General features: G+C 41.4%; 2 protein-coding genes across 3 annotated transcripts; both read left to right on the top strand.

The window, feature by feature from the left end:
• Positions 1-2,243: 2,243 nt before the first annotated feature.
• On the top strand, positions 2,244-8,391 carry LOC142209897 (chemerin-like receptor 1). 2 transcript variants are annotated; one of them, XM_075278935.1, is made up of 2 exons: positions 2,244-2,286; positions 6,629-8,391. In XM_075278935.1, exon 2 carries the CDS (start codon positions 6,675-6,677, stop codon positions 7,734-7,736), a length of 1,062 nt encoding a protein of 353 aa, XP_075135036.1. In that variant the 5' UTR covers positions 2,244-2,286; positions 6,629-6,674; the 3' UTR covers positions 7,737-8,391. The 2 variants fall into 2 exon arrangements, with proteins under 2 accessions (XP_075135036.1, XP_075135037.1); XM_075278936.1 differs by having other exon boundaries at positions 2,247-2,286; positions 6,635-8,391.
• A 10,807-nt stretch (positions 8,392-19,198) lies between these two features.
• Positions 19,199-20,263, top strand: LOC142209895 (chemerin-like receptor 1). The gene has a single exon (XM_075278933.1). It carries the CDS (start codon positions 19,202-19,204, stop codon positions 20,261-20,263), a length of 1,062 nt encoding a protein of 353 aa, XP_075135034.1. The 5' UTR covers positions 19,199-19,201.
• Positions 20,264-26,370: the final 6,107 nt, after the last annotated feature.

The following is a 26,370-nucleotide window of genomic DNA, read 5'->3' as shown; positions in this document are numbered from 1 at the left end:
CTGTCTATGAGAGGGTTAATAGTGAGTCACAGGCTTCACTGCTGTCTATGGGAGGATTAACTGAGCCACAGGCTACACTGCTGTCTATGAGAGGCTTAATAGTGAGCCACAGGCTACACTGCTGTCTATGAGAGGGTTAATAGTGAGCCACAGGCTACACTGCTGTCTATGGGAGGATTAACTGAGCCACAGGCTACACTGCTGTCTATGGGAGGATTAACTGAGCCACAGGCTACACTGCTGTCTATGAGAGGATTAACTGAGCCACAGGCTACACTGCTGTCTATGAGAGGGTTAATAGAGAGTCACAGGCTTCACTGCTGTCTATGGGAGGATTAACTGAGCCACAGGCTACACTGCTGTCTATGAGAGGCTTAATAGTGAGCCACAGGCTACACTGCTGTCTATGAGAGGGTTAATAGTGAGCCACAGGCTACACTGCTGTCTATGGGAGGATTAACTGAGCCACAGGCTACACTGCTGTCTATGGGAGGATTAACTGAGCCACAGGCTACACTGCTGTCTATGGGAGGATTAACTGAGCCACAGGCTGCACTGCTGTCTATGGGAGGATTAACTGAGCCACAGGCTACACTACTGTCTATTGGAGGATTAACTGAGCCACAGGCTACACAGCTGTCTATGAGAGGATTAACTGAGCCACAGGCTACACTGCTGTCTATGGGAGGATTAACTGAGCCACAGACTACACTGCTGTCTATTGGAGGATTAACTGAGCCACAGGCTACACTGCTGTCTATGAGAGGGTTAATAGTGAGCCACAGGCTACACTGCTGTCTATGGGAGGATTAACTGAGCCACAGGCTACACTGCTGTCTATGGGAGGATTAACTGAGCCACAGGCTACACTGCTGTCTATGAGAGGGTTAATAGTGAGCCACAGGCTACACTGCTGTCTATGGGAGGATTAACTGAGCCACCGGCTACACTGCTGTCTATGGGAGGATTAACTGAGCCACAGGCTACACTGCTGTCTATGGGAGGATTAACTGAGCCACAGACTACACTGCTGTCTATTGGAGGATTAACTGAGCCACAGACTACACAGCTGTCTATGGGAGGATTAACTGAGCCACAGGCTACACTGCTGTCTATGAGAGGATTAACTGAGCCACAGGCTACACTGCTGTCTATGGGAGGATTAACTGAGCCACAGGCTACACTGCTGTCTATGAGAGGGTTAATAGTGAGCCACAGGTTACACTGCTGTCTATGGGAGGATTAACTGAGCCACAGGCTACACTGCTGTCCATGGGAGGATTGTCTCAGCCTAACCATCAATGGTGTTCTTCTTTACAGACCTAATGTTACACTATACAGTGATTTATCCCTATACGCAAGAATTTCTAAACACATTCCCAAATAGTTATTAAAATAATATTTTTACAGATATTTTTGTGAGGAAATATATTTGTGTAATTTTTACAAAAAATAACCAACAAATAGCACATACTGTCACAAAATGCTGCGGGTGTTGTTATTGGTACATATCAGGCTCAGGGTACACAGTGATTTTGGAAAGCTATGCCCTGGTTACAACTCAGCCCGCCCTCAAAAAAGGGCAACTTTTTTTTTGCAACAGAATCCCATTCACTTATATTGATTTCAATGTTACAAAGTGACAAAGTAACTTGTGTTGCTGTTAAAACCATCATGTAGCCCCAGCTGTATATAGGGTGTGATGGGGGCACCAGCCTTATACAGGGTATGAGGGGGCACCAACCTTATATAGGGTTTGACGGGGGCACCAGCCTTATACAGGGTATGATGGGGAGACCAGCCTTATACAGGCTATGATGGGGAGACCAGCCTTATACAGGGTATGAGGGGCACCAGCCTTATACAGGGTGGATAAGGTTGAGGTATGAGGGTTCCACTGTAACTTTGTTGCCTTATGGGCCCACATAAAGCCGTAGCCGGCCCTGGGTTCAGTCCCATTATAAATCAAGAATCTAGTGATAGATTAGACAGGGTTCGGTCTCCTAGTGATAGATTAGAGGGGTTCACCTATGTACATGGGCTAAGTGACTATACAAGGTCACCTCACTGATAGGACATGTGTAGCAGAGTTTATCTCAGGGGCGTGTTCCCTTTAAGGGAAAAGAGGATTTCCTATTGTCTGTAAGTTTTCGCTGACTCGGACATGTGATGTAGAATCTGATGTCACGCTGGGGTTTCTATATATTGGGCAGATATTTGAGGAATATGTTTAGAAAGTAAAGGATTGAAAAGGCAAAACAAGAAGCAGCTCCTCAAGATCCCCAGGTAAGTGCGAGATGTATATACAATGTATCCTCTGAGGGGAGTAAGAAGCCCCCGAGATCTTCTGTCCTGTACAAGTTACTCTCCTGCTATATCATGCACAGTTATTACAGAGTGACTGACACTGTATGTAGATGTAGCAGAGATGGGTTTGTCATGTCGCTGATCTCTGTAGGGCACATTCATTATTCCTTATTTCCCTGATGTCTTCTTTATTTTCTGCCTTTATGATTGATTTGCACTTTGCTGGATTGTGTTATTTTTTCTCATTTGGAGGATGTGGATAGGGGAAGAGGGGGGAGATCAGATCAATCGATCACTCCCCCACTCCATAGTCCCCGCATGGGTTTCCATTTGTATTTTTAAAACAATAATAAAAAAAATATCTGGTTATCTGAGCACATTGTCTGGTAACAAGGGAGTAAATGAAAAGATCATATATATATATATAATATATATATATATATATATATATATATATATATATATATATATATAGTTGAAGAATGTTGTAACCACTTGATGTCAGTAAGTGAGTAGACTCGTGGTTACATTTACAGGAAGTAATCCTGTATATACAGTGTAACTAGTGCTGATCTATCTATCTATCTATCTATCTATCTATCTATCTATCTATCTATCTATCTATCTCCTATCTATCTATCTATCTCCTATCTATCTATCTATCTATCTATCTATCTATCTATCTATCTATCTCCTATCTATCTATCTATCTATCTATCTATCTCCTATCTATCTATCTATCTATCTATCTATCTCCTATCTATCTATCTATCTATCTATCTATCTATCTATCTATCTTTCTCCTATCTATCTATCTATCTATCTATCTATCTATCTATCTCCTATCTATCTATCTATCTATCTATCTATCTTTCTCCTATCTATCTATCTATCTATCTATCTATCTATCTATCTCCTATCTATCTATCTATCTATCTATCTATCTATCTATCTATCTCCTATCTATCTATCTATCTATCTATCATCTATCTATCTATCTATCTATCTATCTATCTATCTCCTATCTATCTATCTATCTATCTATCTATCTATCTATCTATCTCCTATCTATCTATCTATCTATCTATCTATCTATCTATCTATCTCCTATCTATCTATCTATCTTTCTCCTATCTATCTATCTATCTATCTATCTATCTATCATCTATCTATCTATCTATCTATCTATCTATCTCCTATCTATCTATCTATCTATCTATCTATCTATCTATCTATCTATCTCCTATCTATCTATCTATCTATCTATCTATCTATCTATCTTTCTCCTATCTATCTATCTATCTATCTATCTATCTATCTCCTATCTATCTATCTATCTATCTATCTATCTATCTCCTATCTATCTATCTATCTATCTATCTATCTATCTATCTATCTCCTATCTATCTATCTATCTATCTATCTATCTATCTATCTATCTATCTCCTATCTATCTATCTATCTATCTATCTATCTATCTATCATCTATCTATCTATTTCCTATCTATCTATCTATCTATCTATCTATCTATCTATCTATCTATCATCTATCTATCTATCTCCTATCTATCTATCTATCTATCTATCTATCTATCTATCTATCTATCTCCTATCTATCTATCTATCTATCTATCTATCTCCTATCTATTATCTATCTATCTATCTATCTATCTATCTATCTATCTCCTATCTATCTATCTATCTATCTATCTATCTTCTATCTATCTATCTATCTATCTATCTATCTATCTATCTCCTATCTATCTATCTATCTATCTATCTATCTATCTATCTATCATCTATCTCCTATCTATCTATCTATCTATCTATCTATCTATCTATCTATCTATCTATCTCCTATCTATCTATCTATCTATCTATCTATCTATCTATCTATCTATCTCCTATCTATCTATCTATCTATCTATCTATCTATCTATCTATCTCCTATCTATCTATCTATCTATCTATCTATCTATCTATCTATCTATCTATCTATCTCCTGTCTATGTCTAATGTGTCTGATCAGATGGTTTTCGGACATGAGATGCAGCAAAGTTATTGAGTAAATAAACACATTTTACACAAGATCTTGCACAAGTTTTGTGTCTTTTCCTCACAAGCTTTGGTGTAGAATTATTGATAAATTCCTTCCATTGGCCAATATTACACCATGGAGCAGAGCGATGGCCGACCTGCAGGAGAGGGGGGTGAGGAAATATTAGTGTAAGACACACAAACAAAAGATTGGATAATTTGTTACAACAGCTTGTCACATAGGAAGCTGACACATTTCCTCACAGACCGCAAAGCGATTTACTCCATCTTTCCATCTGTCCAGAAAGGTCATAAGTAACTGCACATAGTACATGGCCAGTCAGCGACCATCACATACTGCCACCTAGTGGATGCTACATTGTACTGCAAAACCTTGTATAACATTGTATCACAGCATGGTTAGAACACCACACAAGTCTATCTGATCGGAATATATTGTAATGTTGATCTAGAAGAAATCAAAACAGACTGTATGTAATCTGATACATTGTAAACTGCAGAGCGAGACGGATTCAGGAGAACTTTTAGGGTGAACGTCAAGGGAAAGATATAGGAAAATTATCTGATAGCGCCAACATATTCCGCAACGCTGTACAATTTGTAGGGGTCAAGTACAGACAAAAAGAGACATTAAAAGAAATATTCATTTCACACAATGGGACTGAGGGCCCTGCTCACAAGAGCTTACAATCTATGAGGTAGAGGGGGTGACACAAGAGGTAGCAGGGGCGGCATTGCTTATACAGGGGTCAGACAATGTTGTAATAGAGGTGACTGTCATTACACAAACATAAAACTATATGAGCCGTCACTAGTGGTGTCCTGTAACATGTGGATGGAGCTTGGACAGATAAAGTTACCATTTGGGATAATGGGGGAGCGAGAACAGAGGAGAGTCATTTTAGGAATTCTAATGACAGTATGGACGGGTTTACATTAGGAATTGTGATCGGCCTGTCTGATAAGATGCGTCTTTAGTTTGCACTTGAAGCTGTAGAAATTGTGAGTTAATCTGATTGTCCGGGGTAGAGCATTCCAGAGAAGTGGTGCAGCTCGGGAGAAGTCTTGTATACGAGCGGGGGAGGTTCTGATGATAGAGGATGGAAGTGTTAGGTCATTGAGTGAGCGGAGAGCATGGATTTGGGTGGTAGACAGAGATGAGGGAGGAAATGTAGGGAGATGCGGCATTATGGAGAGCCTTGTGGATGAGAGTGATAACTTTATATTGTATTCTATAATAGGCAGCCAATGTAATGACTGGCACAGACCGGAGGCCTCGCTGTAGTGACCGGCACAGACCGGAGGCCTCGCTGTAGTGACCGGCACAGACCAGAGGCCTCGCTGTAGTGACCGGCACAGACCGGAGGCCTCGCTGTAGTGACCGGCACAGACCAGAGGCCTCGCTGTAGTGACTGTCACAGAGCCGAGGAATCGCTGTAGCTTCTAGCCTGATAGATGAGCCTGGCCACTGCATTCAGAATAGATTGTAGAGGGGAGAGTTTAGTGAGGGGAAAACCAATTAGTAAGAAGTTAGGGCCCCTTCACACGGAGTAAACGCGCCGCGCATTGTGGCGCGTTTACGGCGCGTGTACGCCACGTTTTTTTACGGTGCGCGATTATGCAGCGTTAACGCCGCGTAAACGCGGCGTTAACGCGGCGTAATCGCGCACCGTAAAAATACGCGGCGTACACGCGCCGTAAACGCGCCACAATGCGCGGCGCGTTTACTCCGTGTGAAGGGGCCCTTACAGTAGTCAAGGCGAGAATGAATCAGAGAGACAATAAGTGTCTTTAGTGTATCTCTGGTAAGGAAAGGGCGTATTCTGGAGATGTTTTTGAGATTCAATATGAGTGAGTGATTCAATATGAGGGGTGAAGGAAAGGTCTGCGTCACACATGACCCCGAGGCAGCGGGCCTACTGCCTAGGAGTTATAGTAAGGCCTGAGACTGCAATGGATATATCAGGGACAGATCTGTTAGATGGTGGAAACAGTAGTAGTTCAGTCTTAGAGAGATTTAGTTTCAGATAGAGCGAGGACATGATATTTGAGACAGTTTAGCTCACTGTTCACTGTTATCTCCAAGTTTATACCCTTCCCAATTCCATACCTTTATGTTCATCTGTAGATTATTTTGTAGTGAGGTTTGGTCAGCGGTTGGGTGTTCTGAATGTTTCTTACAAACGGTAAAAATGGGAAAAGCAAAAACACTTGAATAAAAGACATTTTTAATAATTTGTAACAATTTTTGTTTTTTTTACAGTTATAGCATTTTTTGAAGAATTGTCCCAACGACTACCATTGGAGTTATGGAGAACATCACAAGAGCGTATCCGACCTCTGGTATCACACTCCTGGACAACACTTCTTCTTATACCACTGAATACTATGACGACTACGATTATTATGACTTTTCCTCTCTGAATTACTTCACTTTGGTGGTCTACTCTTTGGGTTTTTTGCTTGGGACTGCAGGGAATGGTCTGGTCATCTGGTTCACAATCTTCAGGATGAAGAAGACAGTCAACGTCATTTGGTTCCTCAATTTATCGATCGCTGACTTCACCTTCACATTATTTCTCCCCTTGAGTATAATCTACTTGGCGAATGGTTTCCATTGGGTGTTTGGAAATTTCTTGTGCCGATTGAACAGTACTGTGGCCTTCCTCAATCTGTATGCAAGTGTCTTCCTGCTCACCGTCATCAGTATAGACCGATTTATCTCTGTCATCTTCCCAGTTTGGTGTCAAAACCACCGAACTCCAACATTGGCTATATTTGTGGTCATCGCTGTTTGGATCCTGGCTCTTCTATGTAGTTTACCCTACTTTATCATTCGAGACACCGTACAATATGACGGCTCCATTATTTGCTATAACAACTTTGAACTTGGAGAACCAAAAGATGAAGGCAGGTCCTTACACAAGGGGTTAACCATAATGAGGTTCCTCATAGCATTTGTTATTCCTTTCACCATCATTGTCACATGTTATACGGTGATCGCTCTACGAATCCATAGAGATCGCATGACCACCTCTTCCAAGCCCTTCAAAGTCATAATGGCTGTCATAGTTTGCTTCTTCATCTGTTGGGTTCCTTATCATATTTTCTCCTTCTTGGAATTGTATTCAGCTTACCGGGATGATCGTCATCTGCAATATGAAACTCTTCTTGGCATTCCTCTCGCTTCCAGCCTGGCCTTCATGAACAGTTGTGTGAATCCTTTCCTCTATGTCTTTATTGGTCGGGACTTTAAGGCTAAATTCTGGAGATCCTTCCAGTCCATATTCGAAAGGGCTTTCAATGAAGAGTCAGACAATAAGGAACTCAAGAGCAAGACCAAGTCTACATGTGACTCCCAGGTAGTCTAACCTTGGAGTCTGGGCTTCAAACTTGTTTGCAAAGGTTCCCATAAACGTAATGGGGGGACTGAATGCCTTGAGATTGGCGACAGGATTGAAAATACATCGTTTGGTCCTACAACAGTGAGGACAATCTGGTTTACAGACTACAATCGTATTGTTAAAGTGCTGGAGAAACTTGTCAACTGGAAAACCAAACTCAGAGTTGAAGACTTGCTGATATGTAAGATAGTTGATAAGGTTGAGAAGGTCCATCAAGTGCAACATTTCACGCTACTATGTTGATCCAGAGGAAGGCAAAAAGTCAGGCAGGTGTCCATTACACCACATGGTTCTCTTAAATTGTGATATTTTTATGTTTAAGAAACGCATCCAAACTTCTCATAATTTTTTACAATGTATCAGCCATAACTAGGGTTGAGCCGATCTTGACTTTTCAGGATCGATTTTAAAAAATGATTTCTGATCATTTTTCATTCCAACCCGATCTCGATCCCAATTCCGATCCCAATGTAAGTCAATGGGATTTTTTTATTAATCGGAGATCGGATTTTAAAAGCAATCCTACCCCCTGGTGTCCACTTACCTGCAGAGATAGCTGGTCCTGTGCCCCATGCCTTCATTCTTCGCCTCGCTGCTGCTCCACGCTGCTTTTCTTCCTTTGCTGCCCCCTCCCTGTGGGCGGGTTAGGAGAGCGTGGGCGGGTACTGGGAGGGGAGACGCCACATCTCCCCGCCCTGTACCCGCCCACACTCTAAGCCACAAGCCCCGCCTACCTAGCGCTTTAAACACTAACCTGGGAGGCGGGGCAGTGAGGCAAGAAGAAGGAGGGCACTGGAGCAGCCATCTCTAGAGGTAAGTAGCTGCTAGAGATTTAGTTTAGCCTTCTATTTGAATGAATGGAGGCAGCCGGCGCGCAGGGGGTTAAGGCTGTTTGCTGGGCAAATCTTTTTCCAAAAAGGCCGAGCCGGGCGTATTTTTGCTGTTCATTTTTGTGCACAGAGTTCATAAATATGTCGTAAATGCCGTAACTTTTGTTGCAAAAGTGGAAAAAAAAAGGATCGGACTGTTGATACAATATTCTCCATTGATAAATATGTCCCAGATTTTTTTTTTTTTTTTGTAATTTTTAAGCAAAGTTGTAAAATTTGTAGTTGTATGTAGACTATTTGTATATCTGTTCTGTGTGTATTATATGGATCACCTTGGAAATGTTCAAAGAATAATAATAATAAAATCTACATTTCATTTACATATTTATTTTGCTTAGAGCAATTGGAAATGGGAACTAGAAAGTAATAATTTTTTTTCCGATCAGTCATACAACCACATGCAGTGAAATGACATCATATCTTACCAAACAACCGTCGTAAGCAAACAGGACCCCCTAAATCTTACACCTATCTTACTCGCTCCTGCCCCTGCCCCCTTGGGATGCTCATTCCATCCGCAAGACACTTGACTACATTCACGTACTTTCATTTCTCGAGATTTTTCAATTCTTGGTATCAAAAAAACATGGCTGACACCCTCAGACACCTCCTCCCCTCTTCTATGGGGGTCTGCAATTCTTGCACACTCCCCACCCCAACAATAAACCTGGTGGAGGTGGAGGCGTCCTCCTGTCTGACTACTTCGCCCCAATCCAACCGCTACCTTCCCTCACTCTCTCTTCCTTTGCACTCTGTTCGTATCTACTCACCCTCCAAGCAGCCATCATATAACCTACCAGGACCTACCGCTGCCTTCATCGACCATTTCACTACCTGGCTCACACACTTCCTATCCACAGACACCCCCACCATCATCATGGGTGACTTGGACATCCCCATTAACACAAACCACCCCCCACTTCCAGTCTCCTGTCCCTCACCGCCTCCTTTGGTCTCTCTCAATGGTCATTCTCTGCGCCCACATAAAGGGGTACATGCTAGACCTCATATTCACCCACCTCTGCTATGTGTGGCAACCAGATGGAAGGTAACCCCTTAGTTGGGACTGCGGGGTGCAGACAGCACAGACTTGTCATGGAGTACGAGGGCTCATGGTCCTGTCCCATGTTACCACCACTGGTATCGGTGATGAGGGGGATGCACTTATGTTGGGGGTGATTGTTCCTCGGGGGCGCTTCCCTTATACTGTGCTGACTGGGGGTGTTTGGGGCGCCGTGATGTTGTCGGTGCAGAGTCAGACACAGAATTTGCTGTACAGTTGAAACAGATGAACTTTTACTGAAAACTCTTCCATTGGTGCTTCATTGCACAATAACGGGATACACCTGGTGACACAGCAGAGTCCTGGGGTGCGGGGTAGATTTGATGACAGGTGTTCTTAGCCCTTTACATGTCAGTGTTACAGCCCTATGGGTTCCTATTTGGCCCATAGGAGGACGTCCCCCACCATAGTGGCACACCATACCCCCACTCACATTATGGGGTCCTGATAGCTCAGAGTTTCGGGGGGCAATAATCAGGAGGTCCCACAGGTCTGGCCTTGGCCCCTGGATCCTGTGATACTTGCTATGGAGCTCATGTTCCAGAATGTTCTTTCTATAGGCTCCTGCTGACAAGATGATGATGCCGGACCTCCTTCAGGGCAATGACTAGGCAGGCAGGGGACGGGATCTTCTGAATAGTTGGAGTATGTCGGCTCCCCAACCTTCCTGGTCTGTCTAGAACTTCAGATACCTGTACTAGGCTTTCTGTTTACTTCACAACTCCAGCATCTTCTTCCTGACTCCACAATCTCCTCACGTTCTCCTCACTAACACACACAGGAAGTTTCTGTAGGGGTGTTATTATGGGAACCAGTGATGAGTTGACTCCTCCTCTTTACCAGGTGATGTCCTCCCATTGGACGTTTAGTTACTATACATTCCTATGGGAGGTGTAATGTATGTGTGAGACTCACTAGGTGGCGCCGTGTGGTGCTGTCACACAGGTTACATAATGTAATACCATAGAGTTCATTCTCAGCCCAGCCACATATGCCGCCTCTCTAACTCTCCATCCACACTTTGACCACAACCTGCTGACATTCTCTGCCCTCTCCTCTGTAATAGACACCCCAACCCCTAAATCAACACGCCCCCTGCAGGAACCTTATCCGCCTTGCCATCCGCATGCTCTCAGACTCTCTCCTACCACTCGCTGACATCTCCTCACTCCAGGACACAGATGCCGCTGCTGTCTTCTATAATACCGCTATCACCTCAGCCCTGGACTCTGTGGCCCCTTCACAACCGCCAGAGCCCGTCCGATCAATAGACAACCCCGGCATACAGTACTGACTAATAACTGAGACGTGCCTCGCGGGTTGCAGAACGCCTCTGGAAGAAAAATCTCTCAAATGAGGACTTCAAATTCAAGAACGCACTCACCTCTGCAAAGCAGGTCTACTTCACCACACTCATATCTGCCGTATCCCACAACCACAAACAGCTATTCACCGCCTTCATCTCCTCCGTCCTCCTGCCCCCCCCTCCGACATCACTTATCTCAGCTGACAACTTCGCCTCTTATTTCAAAAGTAAAATTGACACCATCAGAGACAGTCTGACCCTACACCCCCGGCAGCCCCTCTACCCAACTGCTCGGGGCTCTTCATCTATAACCTGTTTCTCCACTGTCACTCACCCATCTCTTCAACCTATCCCCAGCCAATGGATCCTTCCCCTCCGCCTTCAAGCATGCCACCATCATATCTATACTTAAGAAACCGTCCCTCGACCCGTCCTCTCCATCCATCTATCTTTCCATCTCTCCCATACGCCTCTAAATTGCTTGTACAACATGTCCACTCCAAACTCTCCTCCTATCTCTTGTCCAACTTACTCAGTCAGGCTTCAGACCCCGTCACTCCACAGAAATGGCCTTAACCAAAGTCACAAATGACCTACTAACTGCCAAAGTCACTACTCTGAACACACTGAATCTCGCCATGGTGAGACTATTAAAGGATTATCTTATCTTATCTCTGTCCTCCTCCTCCTCGACCTCTCCTCTGACACAGTTGACCACTGCCTCCTGTTAGAAATTCTCTCATCCCTTGGTATCTCAGACCTGGCCCATTCCTGGATCTCCTCATACCTCACCGACCGCACATTCAGCGTCTCCCACTCGCACACCACCTCCTCACCTCGCCCTCTCTCTGTAGGTGTCCCCCAAGGCTCCGTCCTAGGACCCCTCCTGTTCTCCATCTACACCCTTGGCCTGGGCCAACTCATAGAATCTCATGGTTTTCAATACCATTGCTATGCCGACGACACCCAAATCTACATCTCTGGACCAGACATTACCTCCCTGCTGGCCAGAGTTCCAGATTGTTTAGCGGCCGTAGCCTCCTTCCTCTCCTCCCGCTTTCTCAAACTCAACATAGAGAAAATGGAGTTCATCATCTTTGCCTCACCCCGTATGGCCCCTCCACCCGACCCATCTATCAAAGTTAATGGAACGACATTTACCTCTCCAATGTGTCTGCTGCCTTGGGATAACCCTGGACTCTCACCTATCCTTAATAATTAATATAATAATGCACAGCACCATGGGATTAATATAATAATGTACAGAGCACCATGGGATTAATATAATAATGTACAGAGCACCATGGGATTAATATAATAATGTACAGCATCATAGAATTAATATAATAATGTACAGCACCATGGGATTAATATAATAATGTACAGAGCAGCATGGGATTAATATAATAATGTACAGAGCACCATGGGATTAATATAATAATGTACAGAGCACCATGGGATTAATATAATAATGTACAGAGCACCATGGGATTAATATAATAATGTACAGAGTACCATGGGATTAATATAATAATGTACAGAGCACCATGGGATTCATATAATAATGTACAGAGCACCATGGGATTAATATAATAATGTACAGAGCACCATGGGATTAATATAATAATGTACAGCACCATGGGATTCATATAATAATGTACAGAGCACCATGGGATTAATATAATAATGTATAGAACACCATGGGATTAATATAATCATGTACAGAGCACCATGGGATTAATATAATAATGTACAGAGCACCATGGGATTAATATAATAATGTACAGAGCACCATGGGATTCATATAATAATGTACAGAGCACCATGGGATTAATATAATAATGTACAGAGCACCATGGGATTAATATAATCATGTACAGAGCCCCATGGGATTAATATAATAATGTACAGAGCACCATGGGATTAATATAATAATGTACAGCACCATGGAATTAATATAATAATGTACAGCACATGGGATTAATATAATAATGTACAGAGCACCAGGGGATTAATATAATAATATACAGAAAACAATGGGATTAATCTAATAATGTACAGAGCACCATGGGATTAATATAATAATGTACAGAACACAATGGAATTAATATAATAATGTACAGAGCACCATGGAATTAATATAATAATGTACAGAGCACCATGGGATTAATATAATAATGTACAGCACCATGGGATTAATATAATAATGTACAGAGCACCATGGGATTAATATAATAATGTACAGCACCATGGGATTAATATAATAATGTACAGAGCACCATGGGATTAATATAATAATGTACAGCACCATGGGATTAATATAATAATGTACAGAGCACCATGGGATTAATATAATAATGTACAGCACCATGGGATTAATATAATCATGTACAGAGCACCATGGGATTAATATAATAATGTACAGAGCACCATGGGATTAATATAATAATGTACAGCACCATGGGATTAATATAATAATGTACAGAGCACCATGGGATTAATATAATAATGTACAGCACCATGGAATTAATATAATAATGTACAGCACATGGGATTAATATAATAATGTACAGAGCACCAGGGGATTAATATAATAATATACAGAAAACAATGGGATTAATCTAATAATGTACAGAGCACCATGGAATTAATATAATAATGTACAGAGCACCATGAGATTAATATAATAATGTACAGCACCATGGGATTAATATAATAATGTACAGAGCACCATGGGATTAATATAATAATGTACAGCACCATGGGATTAATATAATAATGTACAGAGCACCATGGAATTAATATAATAATGTACAGAGCACCATGGAATTAATCTAATAATGTATAGAGCACCATGGGATTAATATAATAATGTACAGAGCACCATGGGATTAATATAATAATGTACAGAGCACCATGGGATTAATATAATAATGTACAGCACCATGGGATTAATATAATAATGTACAGCACATGGGATTAATCTAATAATGTACAGAGCACCATGGGATTAATATAATAATGTACAGCACCATGGGATTAATATAATAATGTACAGAGCACCAGGGGATTAATCTAATAATGTACAGAACACCGTGGGATTAATATAATAATGTACAGCACCATGGGATTAATATAATAATGTACAGAGCACCATGGGATTAATATAATAATGTACAGAGCACCATGGGATTAATATAATAATGTACAGAGTACCATGGGATTAATATAATAATGTACAGAGCACCATGGGATTCATATAATAATGTACAGAGCACCATGGGATTAATATAATAATGTACAGAGCACCATGGGATTAATATAATAATGTACAGCACCATGGGATTCATATAATAATGTACAGAGCACCATGGGATTAATATAATAATGTATAGAACACCATGGGATTAATATAATCATGTACAGAGCACCATGGGATTAATATAATAATGTACAGAGCACCATGAGATTAATATAATAATGTACAGAGCACCATGGGATTCATATAATAATGTACAGAGCACCATGGGATTAATATAATAATGTACAGATCACCATGGGATTAATATAATCATGTACAGAGCCCCATGGGATTAATATAATAATGTACAGAGCACCATGGGATTAATATAATAATGTACAGCACCATGGAATTAATATAATAATGTACAGCACATGGGATTAATATAATAATGTACAGAGCACCAGGGGATTAATATAATAATATACAGAAAACAATGGGATTAATCTAATAATGTACAGAGCACCATGGGATTAATATAATAATGTACAGAACACAATGGAATTAATATAATAATGTACAGAGCACCATGGAATTAATATAATAATGTACAGAGCACCATGGGATTAATATAATAATGTACAGCACCATGGGATTAATATAATAATGTACAGAGCACCATGGGATTAATATAATAATGTACAGCACCATGGGATTAATATAATAATGTACAGAGCACCATGGGATTAATATAATAATGTACAGCACCATGGGATTAATATAATAATGTACAGAGCACCATGGGATTAATATAATAATGTACAGCACCATGGGATTAATATAATCATGTACAGAGCACCATGGGATTAATATAATAATGTACAGAGCACCATGGGATTAATATAATAATGTACAGCACCATGGGATTAATATAATAATGTACAGAGCACCATGGGATTAATATAATAATGTACAGCACCATGGAATTAATATAATAATGTACAGCACATGGGATTAATATAATAATGTACAGAGCACCAGGGGATTAATATAATAATATACAGAAAACAATGGGATTAATCTAATAATGTACAGAGCACCATGGAATTAATATAATAATGTACAGAGCACCATGAGATTAATATAATAATGTACAGCACCATGGGATTAATATAATAATGTACAGAGCACCATGGGATTAATATAATAATGTACAGCACCATGGGATTAATATAATAATGTACAGAGCACCATGGAATTAATATAATAATGTACAGCACATGGGATTAATCTAATAATGTATAGAGCACCATGGGATTAATATAATAATGTACAGAGCACCATGGGATTAATATAATAATGTACAGAGCACCATGGGATTAATATAATAATGTACAGCACCATGGGATTAATATAATAATGTACAGCACATGGGATTAATCTAATAATGTACAGAGCACCATGGGATTAATATAATAATGTACAGCACCATGGGATTAATATAATAATGTACAGAGCACCAGGGGATTAATCTAATAATGTACAGAACACCGTGGGATTAATATAATAATGTACAGCACCATGGAATTAATATAATAATGTACAGAGCACCATGGGATTAATATAATGATGTACAGAGCACCATGGGATTAATATAATGATGTGATGTACAGCACCATGGAATTAATATAATAATGTACAGCACCATGGGATTAATATAATAATGTACAGAGCACCAGGGGAATAATATAATAATGTACAGCACCATGGGATTAATATAATAATGTACAGCACCAGAGGATTAATATAATAATGTACAGAACACCATGGGATTAATATAATAATGTACAGCACCATGGGATTAATATAATAATGTACAGAGCACCAGGGGATTAATCTAATAATGTACAGAACACCATGGGATTAATATAATAATGTACAGCACCATGGAATTAATATAATAATGTACAGAGCACCATGGGATTAATATAATGATGTACAGAGCACCATGGGATTAATATAATGATGTGATGTACAGCACCATGGAATTAATATAATAATGTACAGCACCATGGGATTAATATAATAATGTACAGAGCACCAGGGGAATAATATAATAATGTACAGCACCATGGGATTAATATAATAATGTACAGCACCAGAGGATTAATATAATAATGTACAGAACACCATGGGATTAATATAATAATGTACAGCACAATGGAATTAATATAATAATGTACAGCACCATGGGATTAATATAATAATGTACAGCACCATGGGATTAATATAATAATGTACAGAACACCATGGGATTAATATAATAATGTACAGCACATGGGATTAATCTAATAATGTATAGAGCACCATGGGATTAATATAATAATGTACAGAGCACCATGGGATTAATCTAATAATGTACAGAACACCATGGGATTAATATAATAATGTACAGCACCATGGAATTAATATAATAATGTACAGAGCACCATGGGATTAATATAATGATGTACAGAGCACCATGGGATTAATATAATGATGTGATGTACAGCACCATGGAATTAATATGATAATGTACAGCACCATGGGATTAATATAATAATGTACAGAACACCATGGGATTAATATAATAATGTACAGCACCAGAGGATTAATATAATAATGTACAGAACACCATGGGATTAATATAATAATGTACAGCACCATGGGATTAATATAATAATGTACAGCACAATGGAATTAATATAATAATGTACAGCACCATGGAATTAATATAATAATGTACAGAGCACCATGGGATTAATATAATAACTAGCAGTTATCCGCGACTTTGCCTGCGGGCTGGCGGTGGCGCTGAACCGCTTATATTTCTTGTCCCCCCCATTCTCCGCCCCCAGTTTCATGTCCCTCCGCCAGTTTCATACTGTCCGCCCTCTCCCCTTCATCTGCCCCAGTTTCATGGACCCCCTTCATTATGTTCCACCTCAATGTTTAACACAAAGAAACACATATACTCACCTTTTCCTCGCTCCCCCGCCGCTCTCTCCGCAGTGTCACTAACCGAGTTGTAGGCGCGATGTGACGTCATCACATCGCGCTTATACAGCCACTAGTTGGAGCGCTGGGGCAAAGTAAGGAGCTGTAAGTAAGTAAGGAGCTGAGCTGTGACAGCTCCTTGTTTTAGTTGTGTATGTATTCAACGCAGATCTGTGTCCGGAGGACCCAGATCTGAGTTGAAATCGGGAAATCGACCAGCTGGGAGGTATGCATCAGCACATAACGCTGCACCTGCGTTCTGTGCTGGGGCAGGCAAGTGCTGGGGGGCCCCGGCAATTGCCCGACTATGCCGTATGCTGACGCCGGCCCTGTATAATGTCCTTGTAGGATTAAGCATGAACAGCCCCAAGATATATAGTCAACAGGTAGTTAAAGTATCTACAACAATAATGATCAGAAGGTGCAACCAGATGCCCCAAGATGGGTGACTGTGTTCCCCACAGGGCTGTCAAAAAACCTAACCCAGGTAGGAATAATACAGTCAGCCTAGTATCCCCTCAGCCACCCAATGCCTCTGCAGTATATACTCTCCCCAGTGTATTATATGGTTACATAGGATGACTGAGATGCTGTGTACTGCCCGTCCTCATGTAGTGCAGTGAGTGTATTGTGCTGTGTACTTGTACAGTCAGAGGTGGAAGGATGACGGGCTCACCCTAGTCCAGGGGTCACCCATAGACCAGTCTGAGTCTGCGTAAATGTTTGCTTCATCTGTATCTGTGTATTATTACTAAACATGAAGCAGATCAGATACTTAGCAGATAAGGACAACTTTGGTCAGGGTGTCACAATAACATCTCCAGTGGTGTCATCAGGTGCTCGCACAGGTTCTTGTACCATAGCAGTGCACAGCAGTGATACATGTAGTGAGGTCTGTACCAGGGAAGGGAAGGTCTAATTCTGAAGAAAAGAGGATTTCACATGAACGAATCAGATCTGATGTCACAGCCGAGGGTCTATATATTGGGCAGATATCTGGAGAAGATCACTAAGAAGTAAAGACGTGAAAGGTAAAATCCAGAAGCAGCTCCTCAAGATCCCCAGGTAAGTGCCCGATGTCCAGACAGTAATGTGTAGCAGAGATGAATGTGCAACAATATTCTCCAACTGGTATTGACTTTAAGTAAAATTTTATGAAATTTCTGATTTTATACAAGTAATATATAATGGAGGATTCTACAACTCTCTGATATGTGACAGTTTTACACCATGTTCAAAATTTCTTGCTGTCAGTGAATGAGTTTGTTACAATGTATCAGTCTGAAGTCCAGGAAGTCTAAGCTGCGTTCTCACTAGTGTCGGTGTCCGTAGCTAATTTTGCAGCCGCAAAATCACGGCTGCAAAATAACGCGGCGTATACGATTCAGACTCCCATTGAAATCAATGGGAGCTTTTACGGTGCGCAAAGTCTCACACGCCGTATACGTGCCACATCACGCGGCACGTTACTCCGTGTGAATGGACCCTAAGTCTTAATCTTTACTCAAACCAGCGCTAAACTTCTTCCTCCACAATTATTGTATGATATAGAAGTGTCTTGTCGAGGCAAGAACAGCAGAAGTATCAGCATTGAACTAGATACATTGTTTAATTATGTTTAATGAGGGACCATGTTCCCGTTTTTAGAGGGTTGTACCCAGAACTGGGCAGTGAAAATTTTACATTTTGAGTCAAAGTAGAATGGTTGGTGTAATGAGGTTTGGTCAGGGGTTGGGGGTCCTGAATGTTCTCTAAAGAGTGTAAAAATGGGATAAGTTTGTAAAGCACTTGGCTGACATTACACTAAATACATAAAGACATTACATTGTTAATTGTTTGTAACACTATTTTTTATTTATTTTTTGAAGAATTGTCCCAATGACTACCATTGGAGTTATGGAGAACATCACAAGAGCGTATCCGACCTCTGGTATCACACTCCTGGACAACACTTCTTCTTATACCACTGAATACTATGACGACTACGATTATTATGACTTTTCCTCTCTGAATTACTTCACTTTGGTGGTCTACTCTTTGGGTTTTTTGCTTGGGACTGCAGGGAATGGTCTGGTCATCTGGTTCACAATCTTCAGGATGAAGAAGACAGTCAACGTCATTTGGTTCCTCAATTTATCGATCGCTGACTTCACCTTCACATTATTTCTCCCCTTGAGTATAATCTACTTGGCGAATGGTTTCCATTGGGTGTTTGGAAATTTCTTGTGCCGATTGAACAGTACTGTGGCCTTCCTCAATCTGTATGCAAGTGTCTTCCTGCTCACCGTCATCAGTATAGACCGATTTATCTCTGTCATCTTCCCAGTTTGGTGTCAAAACCACCGAACTCCAACATTGGCTATATTTGTGGTCATCGCTGTTTGGATCCTGGCTCTTCTATGTAGTTTACCCTACTTTATCATTCGAGACACCGTACAATATGACGGCTCCATTATTTGCTATAACAACTTTGAACTTGGAGAACCAAAAGATGAAGGCAGGTCCTTACACAAGGGGTTAACCATAATGAGGTTCCTCATAGCATTTGTTATTCCTTTCACCATCATTGTCACATGTTATACGGTGATCGCTCTACGAATCCATAGAGATCGCATGACCACCTCTTCCAAGCCCTTCAAAGTCATAATGGCTGTCATAGTTTGCTTCTTCATCTGTTGGGTTCCTTATCATATTTTCTCCTTCTTGGAATTGTATTCAGCTTACCGGGATGATCGTCATCTGCAATATGAAACTCTTCTTGGCATTCCTCTCGCTTCCAGCCTGGCCTTCATGAACAGTTGTGTGAATCCTTTCCTCTATGTCTTTATTGGTCGGGACTTTAAGGCTAAATTCTGGAGATCCTTCCAGTCCATATTCGAGAAGGCTTTCAATGAGGACTCAGAACATAAACAACTCAAGAGCAAGACCAAGTCTACTTCTGAATCCCAGATAGTCTAACAGGTTTACAGTGACTTGCAAAAGGATTCACACCCCTTGAACTTTTTCACATTTTGTCACAACCACAATCTTAAATGAGATTTTCAGTGATAACTAACACAAAGTAGCCGATAATTGTGAAGTTAAAGGAAAAGGATACTCCTAAATAATATCCAGTGCACACAACTGCCTTCAGAGGTCACTTAATGAGTTAGTAGAGTCCGACTGTGTGTGATGTAGTCATCTGATCTGTGAAGGCCTCAGTGGTTTGTTAGAGAACATTAGTGAACAAACAGCATCATGAAGACCAAGGAACTCACCTCAGTATAAATACATCTGTTCTGTGAAGGCCTCAGCAGTTTGTTAGAGAACATTAGTGAACAAACAGCATCATGAAGACCAAGGAACTCAACAGACAGCTCAGAGATAAAGTTGTGGAGAAGTTTAAAGCTGGGTTAGGTTATAAAAACATATCCCAAGCTTTGAGCATCCCAAGGAGCCCTGTTCAATCCATTATCTAAAAAAATTGAAACCTACCAAGACATGGCCGTTCACCTAAATTAACAGATCAAGCAAGGAGAGCACTGGTCAGAGAGTCAGTGTGGAGGAGCTGCAGATATCCACATCTCAGGTACAGGTGGAATCCGTCCATAGGACAATTAGAAGTCACCGCGCACCCCACAAATCTGACAATCCTTAGAGAGAAGAAGCAAGAAGAAAATCATTATCGAAATCTTTTTCACGTCGCACATCAGATTTTTATTGGATTGAAATGATGAAAACCTTGTATCATTCTCCTTCCATTTCACAATTATCTGATACTTTGTGTTATCACTGAAAATCTCAAGAAAATAGATTTAAGTTTGTGGTTGTAACAAAATGTAAAAAAGTGTAAGTGTCCACCTTGAAGAGGTTTCACTTTCAGCCATGTGTTTCTACGAGAAAGGTTCCCTGATAGAGTCTTGGGCTCAGGTTGTCCTGCTGATGTGACCACAAGTGATCAGCTGTAATCGGTGGGGAAACCTGGTACCTAAGATTTGGATTTACCTACAGCGCCACCACAGGAGAAATGAAGCATTACATGGTTTCCTTCCATAACAGTGAATGTCTGGAGGTGCAGGGACAATGAGATGTGCTTAGCTAAATATTCCCGAATTCTGTCTCAGCTTGTACTATAAAACTGCAGGAGATGCTGATAGTGGATTTATTACGGGTTTTAGGCTCTTTTTGTGCCTCACTAGACAGTTGTGAAAGTGCCTAGAAATGGGCGAGTGACACAACATTGTATATTTTGGAGCAAAATATTGGTCAGTAAGGAAGCAGACCAACCAAGACGTGGCGTAAGGAGGAGAAACATCTCTGCTCAGACATAACAACATGTAACAAAGCCAGGGGATAAAGTCTGAAATCATATCCTCAAGTGCCAGAAGTCAGAAGAAGGATCCCAGACATGAGCACAAGGGTTTGTAGAGAGACAAAAATTGGGGTTTATAGGAACCCAAAATGTTTGGGCTTCGTCACGCACAAACCAGTGTTATATTCTTGTATCTTTTTAGGTCCAGGGTAGGTGTGTAAATATAACAAACAGTAATACTCATCTCTCCTACCGTGTTTCCCCGAAAGTAAGACAGTGTCTTACGTTCTTTTTACCCCCAAAAGTGACATTATGTCTTACTTTCGGGGTATGTCTTATATTGGGAAAACCAACCCCTCCCCCCCCCCATCATCAATCATACGGATTGAAGAGGCGGCACGCGAGGAGTTAAGCGGCGCCGGCGGCAAAGTCTGCGTGCCGCTTCCATACATTGCAATGGGAGTGTGCTATTCAAATAGTATTCGTTCATCTCTAACTTCAATTGTAACTTCTTACAGTTGAAGTTAGAGATGCACGAATACTATTTGAATAGCGCGCTCCCATTGCAATGTATGGAAGCGGCAGGCAGACTTTGCCGGCGGCCGCCACTTAAAGGGATTTTACCATTAAAAGAAGTTCTTTCCTCTGACCACGTCGGAATAGCCTTAAAAAAGGCTATTCGTCTCCTACCTTTTGCCATAGCCAGCCCCGCCTTCTTCCTCAGCTGCGTCCATCCCGTCTGTGTTGTCTTCTTTGGGCCTCATGGATGACGCATGCGCAGTCGGCTCTGGCTGCGAGAGCCTGTTAGAGCCGACTGCGCATGCGTCATCCATGAGGCCCGATGGGGACACAGACAGGGGGCGGACGCAGCTCAGGAAGAAGGTGGCGCTGGCTACAGCAACAGGTAGGAGACGAATAGCCTTTTTTAAGGCTATTCCGACGTGGTCAGAGGAAAGAACTTCTTTTAATGGTAGAATCCCTTTAACTCCTCGCGTGCCGAGCGCTTCCATTCATTTCAATGGAAGCATGCCATTGAAATGAATAGAAGTGGCTGGCATGTGGGGGGTTAAGCGGCCGCCGGCAAAGTCCTTCACAGCACAGCCAATCGCGCTGTGCTGTGAGAGCCGGGGGGAGAGCGTTCCCCCCGGCTCTCACAGCACAGCGGATACAGTACACCCCCCGAAAGTAAGACAGTGTCATACATTCTTTTTACCCCGAAAGTCCCACTATGTCTTACTTTCGGGGTACGTCTTACATTAGCCGACCTCCCTAAAACCCCCGCTATGTCTTACTATCGGGGGTGTCTTACTATCGGGGAAACACGGTATGATCTCTGCAATCTTTGAACTTCTTTCAACGTCAGTGGGCCCCGGGGGTCTCCGCAGTCATGTTGCCAATGTCATCACACTTAGGCGCAAGTGATTACACACCTCCCCCGAGCCACAGAGTATAACAATAATAGATTACATAAGTTCCATCTGAGAGTAAATTTCCAAGTGAACGTTGCAAATATTAACAAGATGATTCTATCGGCTGATTCTCTTTATTATACACAGTCTATCAGATGGCCGGGATATAATATATGGGGCGGTGGCAATAAGAGCTGTTACCCACATATTAGATGGGACATGGACAGTCTATGTTGTGTCTTTAGTAACATTCTCCAGTATCTGACAACATTTCATTGTTACATTCACATTACATTACATTCACACATTTGTTACCATATCTTGATAATGATTGAGGCTCCAGATTTCGGATACAGAAGCTCCGATCCTTCATATACTGGAAACACAGTGTCTAAAAAATGAATTATTTTGCAACTTTTAAGAAATATTGTAACATTTTTGGTTATATATTTACATCCTGAACACATTGTGGCACATTTATCAATACTGTCAATCTTTGAAGCCCATGTGTAGTTTTAGATATAGTCATGAGCCTGTTGTATGAACAGATACAATAATATTTCTAATAGCTCCAAAATTCGGACTCAAATACCATCCAAGTAAAAGTGTCGCGATTCACCAGGAGACAAATATTTGATACAAAACATGCAGACAAAAATGTATCTCAAGGATTGTAAGGAATAGAGATGAGCGAGTAGTGAAATATTCGATATTCGTTTCTAGTAGAGCCTCAATATTCAACTACTCGATCGAATATCGAATTCCATTATAGTCTATGGGAAAAAATGTTTCAGGGGAAACCACTATTCAACTAAAGGAGAGTCACCAAGTCCATGAGTAGCAGGAGGAGAGAGTTAAGGAGGAGCGCTGTGCAGTTAAAGGGCATGGACCCCATTATAGTCTATGGGGTCCGTGTGCCTTAACTGCACAGTGTTTGCAGTTGCGCTGATATTCTGTTGGGGGGGGGGGGTCCTCCTGCAGACTCCTTCCGGACGTGAGGCAAACGTTAATGTGAACTGGCCCTTACTCATCCTGCAGAACCAGCATTGATTGGCCGAATGCTATAACATTTGGCTAATCAACACTGGTTCTGCCGGAGGCGCGCCCTTGCTAGTCGGGAGGCGGAGTCTAAGCTCGGACCACAATGGAGACTGCTGTGGTCCAATCTTAGACTCCGCCTCCTAAGAGATGATCCTCTGGCAGAACCGGCATTGATTGGCTGAATTCTGTACACTGTATAGCATTTGGCCAATCAACGCTGGTCAATGCATTCCTATGAGAAAAAGTCAGCTCCTGCATAACAGCAAGCTGCCAGCCCTCCCGACTAGCAAAGACGAGCCTGCTGCAGAACCAACGTTGATTTGCCGAATGCTATACACTGTAGTCAATGCTGGTTCTGAATTGAATCTTTACTGCGAATAGCGATAGTATTTGAAAGAGTACGAGTATGTCGAATACCGTAGTATTCTATCAAATACCTACCCGATCAAATACTACTCGCTCATCTCTAGTAAGGAACAAATATGCAGCGCACAATTCTTAGCAGAACATAATCAGATACAAATCATCTCTCACTTATTGTGGAGACAGATTTATGGTGCACAAGGCGAATGGTCGGAGAATCATCAGTTTTAAGCTTGTTCTACTTTGCACAGGACATCTGCGCCGTGTTCCTTCTTTGCAGTTTTATGATTGTGTCGCATAGTAAGCCACGCCCATTATGGGGAAAATTTCTCAAAAATGTTGTGCCAATCGTTTCTGGGGTTTTTTCTGCACAGTGTTCATAAATATGTTGTAAATGCCACGCACCGTAAATTTTGGTGCAAGAAAATGTTGGACTTCTATTGATACGATATTAATAGATATGCCGCAGATTTATTTTTTTGTAACTATTAAGATATTATTATTATTATTGTTGTACATATTTTTGTTATTTGTATATTATTTGTATCAAAAAAGTAATAATAAAGCATAATAATAAAATCTACATTTTATTTCCATATTTATTTTGCTTTTAAAAATCCTGAGTGGATTTGGAAATGGGAACAAGAAACAAATAATTTTTTCGGATCATTCATACAGCCACATGCAGTGAAGTTACATCATTGTCACGTATGTGTCAATGCCCGAGCAACCGTATGCTGAATGCTGCTTGCACCTCTATGGAACAGGGGTAGGAAAACTTTCCCCGGTGCTACGATGGCAAACTAGGCCCTGCCTGTGGGTGTTGGTCAGCTGTACCCAAGCTAAGCTTGGCCCCGACAACTTCTGGCTCTCTAAATGCGGAGACCTAAGAGACAGGTGGGGTGATAGCTGAAAGAGGCTAGGGACTGGGATACTAAAGGTGGTCACCCCTAATGAAGAACAGGTGCAGCTGCAAACAGAAACAACTAGGTAGAGACATGCTGGGGAACTAACAGGCGCAACACAACCACTAACACACAACAGGAGATTGAGGAGAGGAGGAGTGGAGGAGTGAGGAAAGGGTATCACAGGACAGGGGTCAAATAAACCTGAAGCCCTTAAACAAAACTCACTAATACCAAAACAGTGACAAGCAACCAGAAATGCAGGACAGGGGTTGAGAAGAAATGTTGAGGGTTAAACAGACTCTCACACAGAACAGACTCACACCACTTCCAGATTAGATTCCTGAGACCAAACAACTTTCACAAAACACTCCTCCAACTGATCAACTGGGTAAAAATCCAGCGTCAACCAGGCGGCAAATCTGCAATAAAATATAACTTTTATTTTTGATCCAAGTAAAACGTTACATAGTAACAGGAAGTGGATTAATCGTGCAGACACATGGCTAGGCTATGCGTTTCAGAACTATAGATGGCATATTACACAATCCCAAAAACCAAAGTTATATAGAACACACTCCAATTAGTCCCGATCACTCAACCCTAGCGATCACTGGTCATGTGACACAAAAAAACAAAAAAAGATAAATCAAAACGTACAGGAAAAATCAACAGACACAACATAGACCAAACAACCAACACACAACAAAGGACCAAAAAACACAAACAACCGTACAACAATCGCACGACAAACGCACCACACACAAACAAACCACAAAACCATGCAACTCAAAAAAACAACTTCCCAAAAAACACACAAGCAAACTAATTCCAGGGGTCACCAAGTCAAGGGCCATCCATAGACTAAACCAGGGGTCACCAAGTCCAGGGGTCACCCATAGACTAAACCAGGGGTCACCAAGTCCAGGGGCCATCCTTACAGTAAACCAGGGGTCATCAAATCCAGGGGTCACCCATAGACTAAACCAGGGGTCACCAAATCCAGGGGCCACCCATAGACTAAACCAGGGGTCACCAAGTCCAGGGGCCAATCAT

This window comes from Leptodactylus fuscus, chromosome 6, assembly GCF_031893055.1.
Source record: "Leptodactylus fuscus isolate aLepFus1 chromosome 6, aLepFus1.hap2, whole genome shotgun sequence".
NCBI lineage: Eukaryota > Metazoa > Chordata > Amphibia > Anura > Leptodactylidae > Leptodactylus > Leptodactylus fuscus.
Note: the sequence above shows the minus strand (reverse complement) of the source record. Positions and strands in the feature narration are given on the sequence as shown.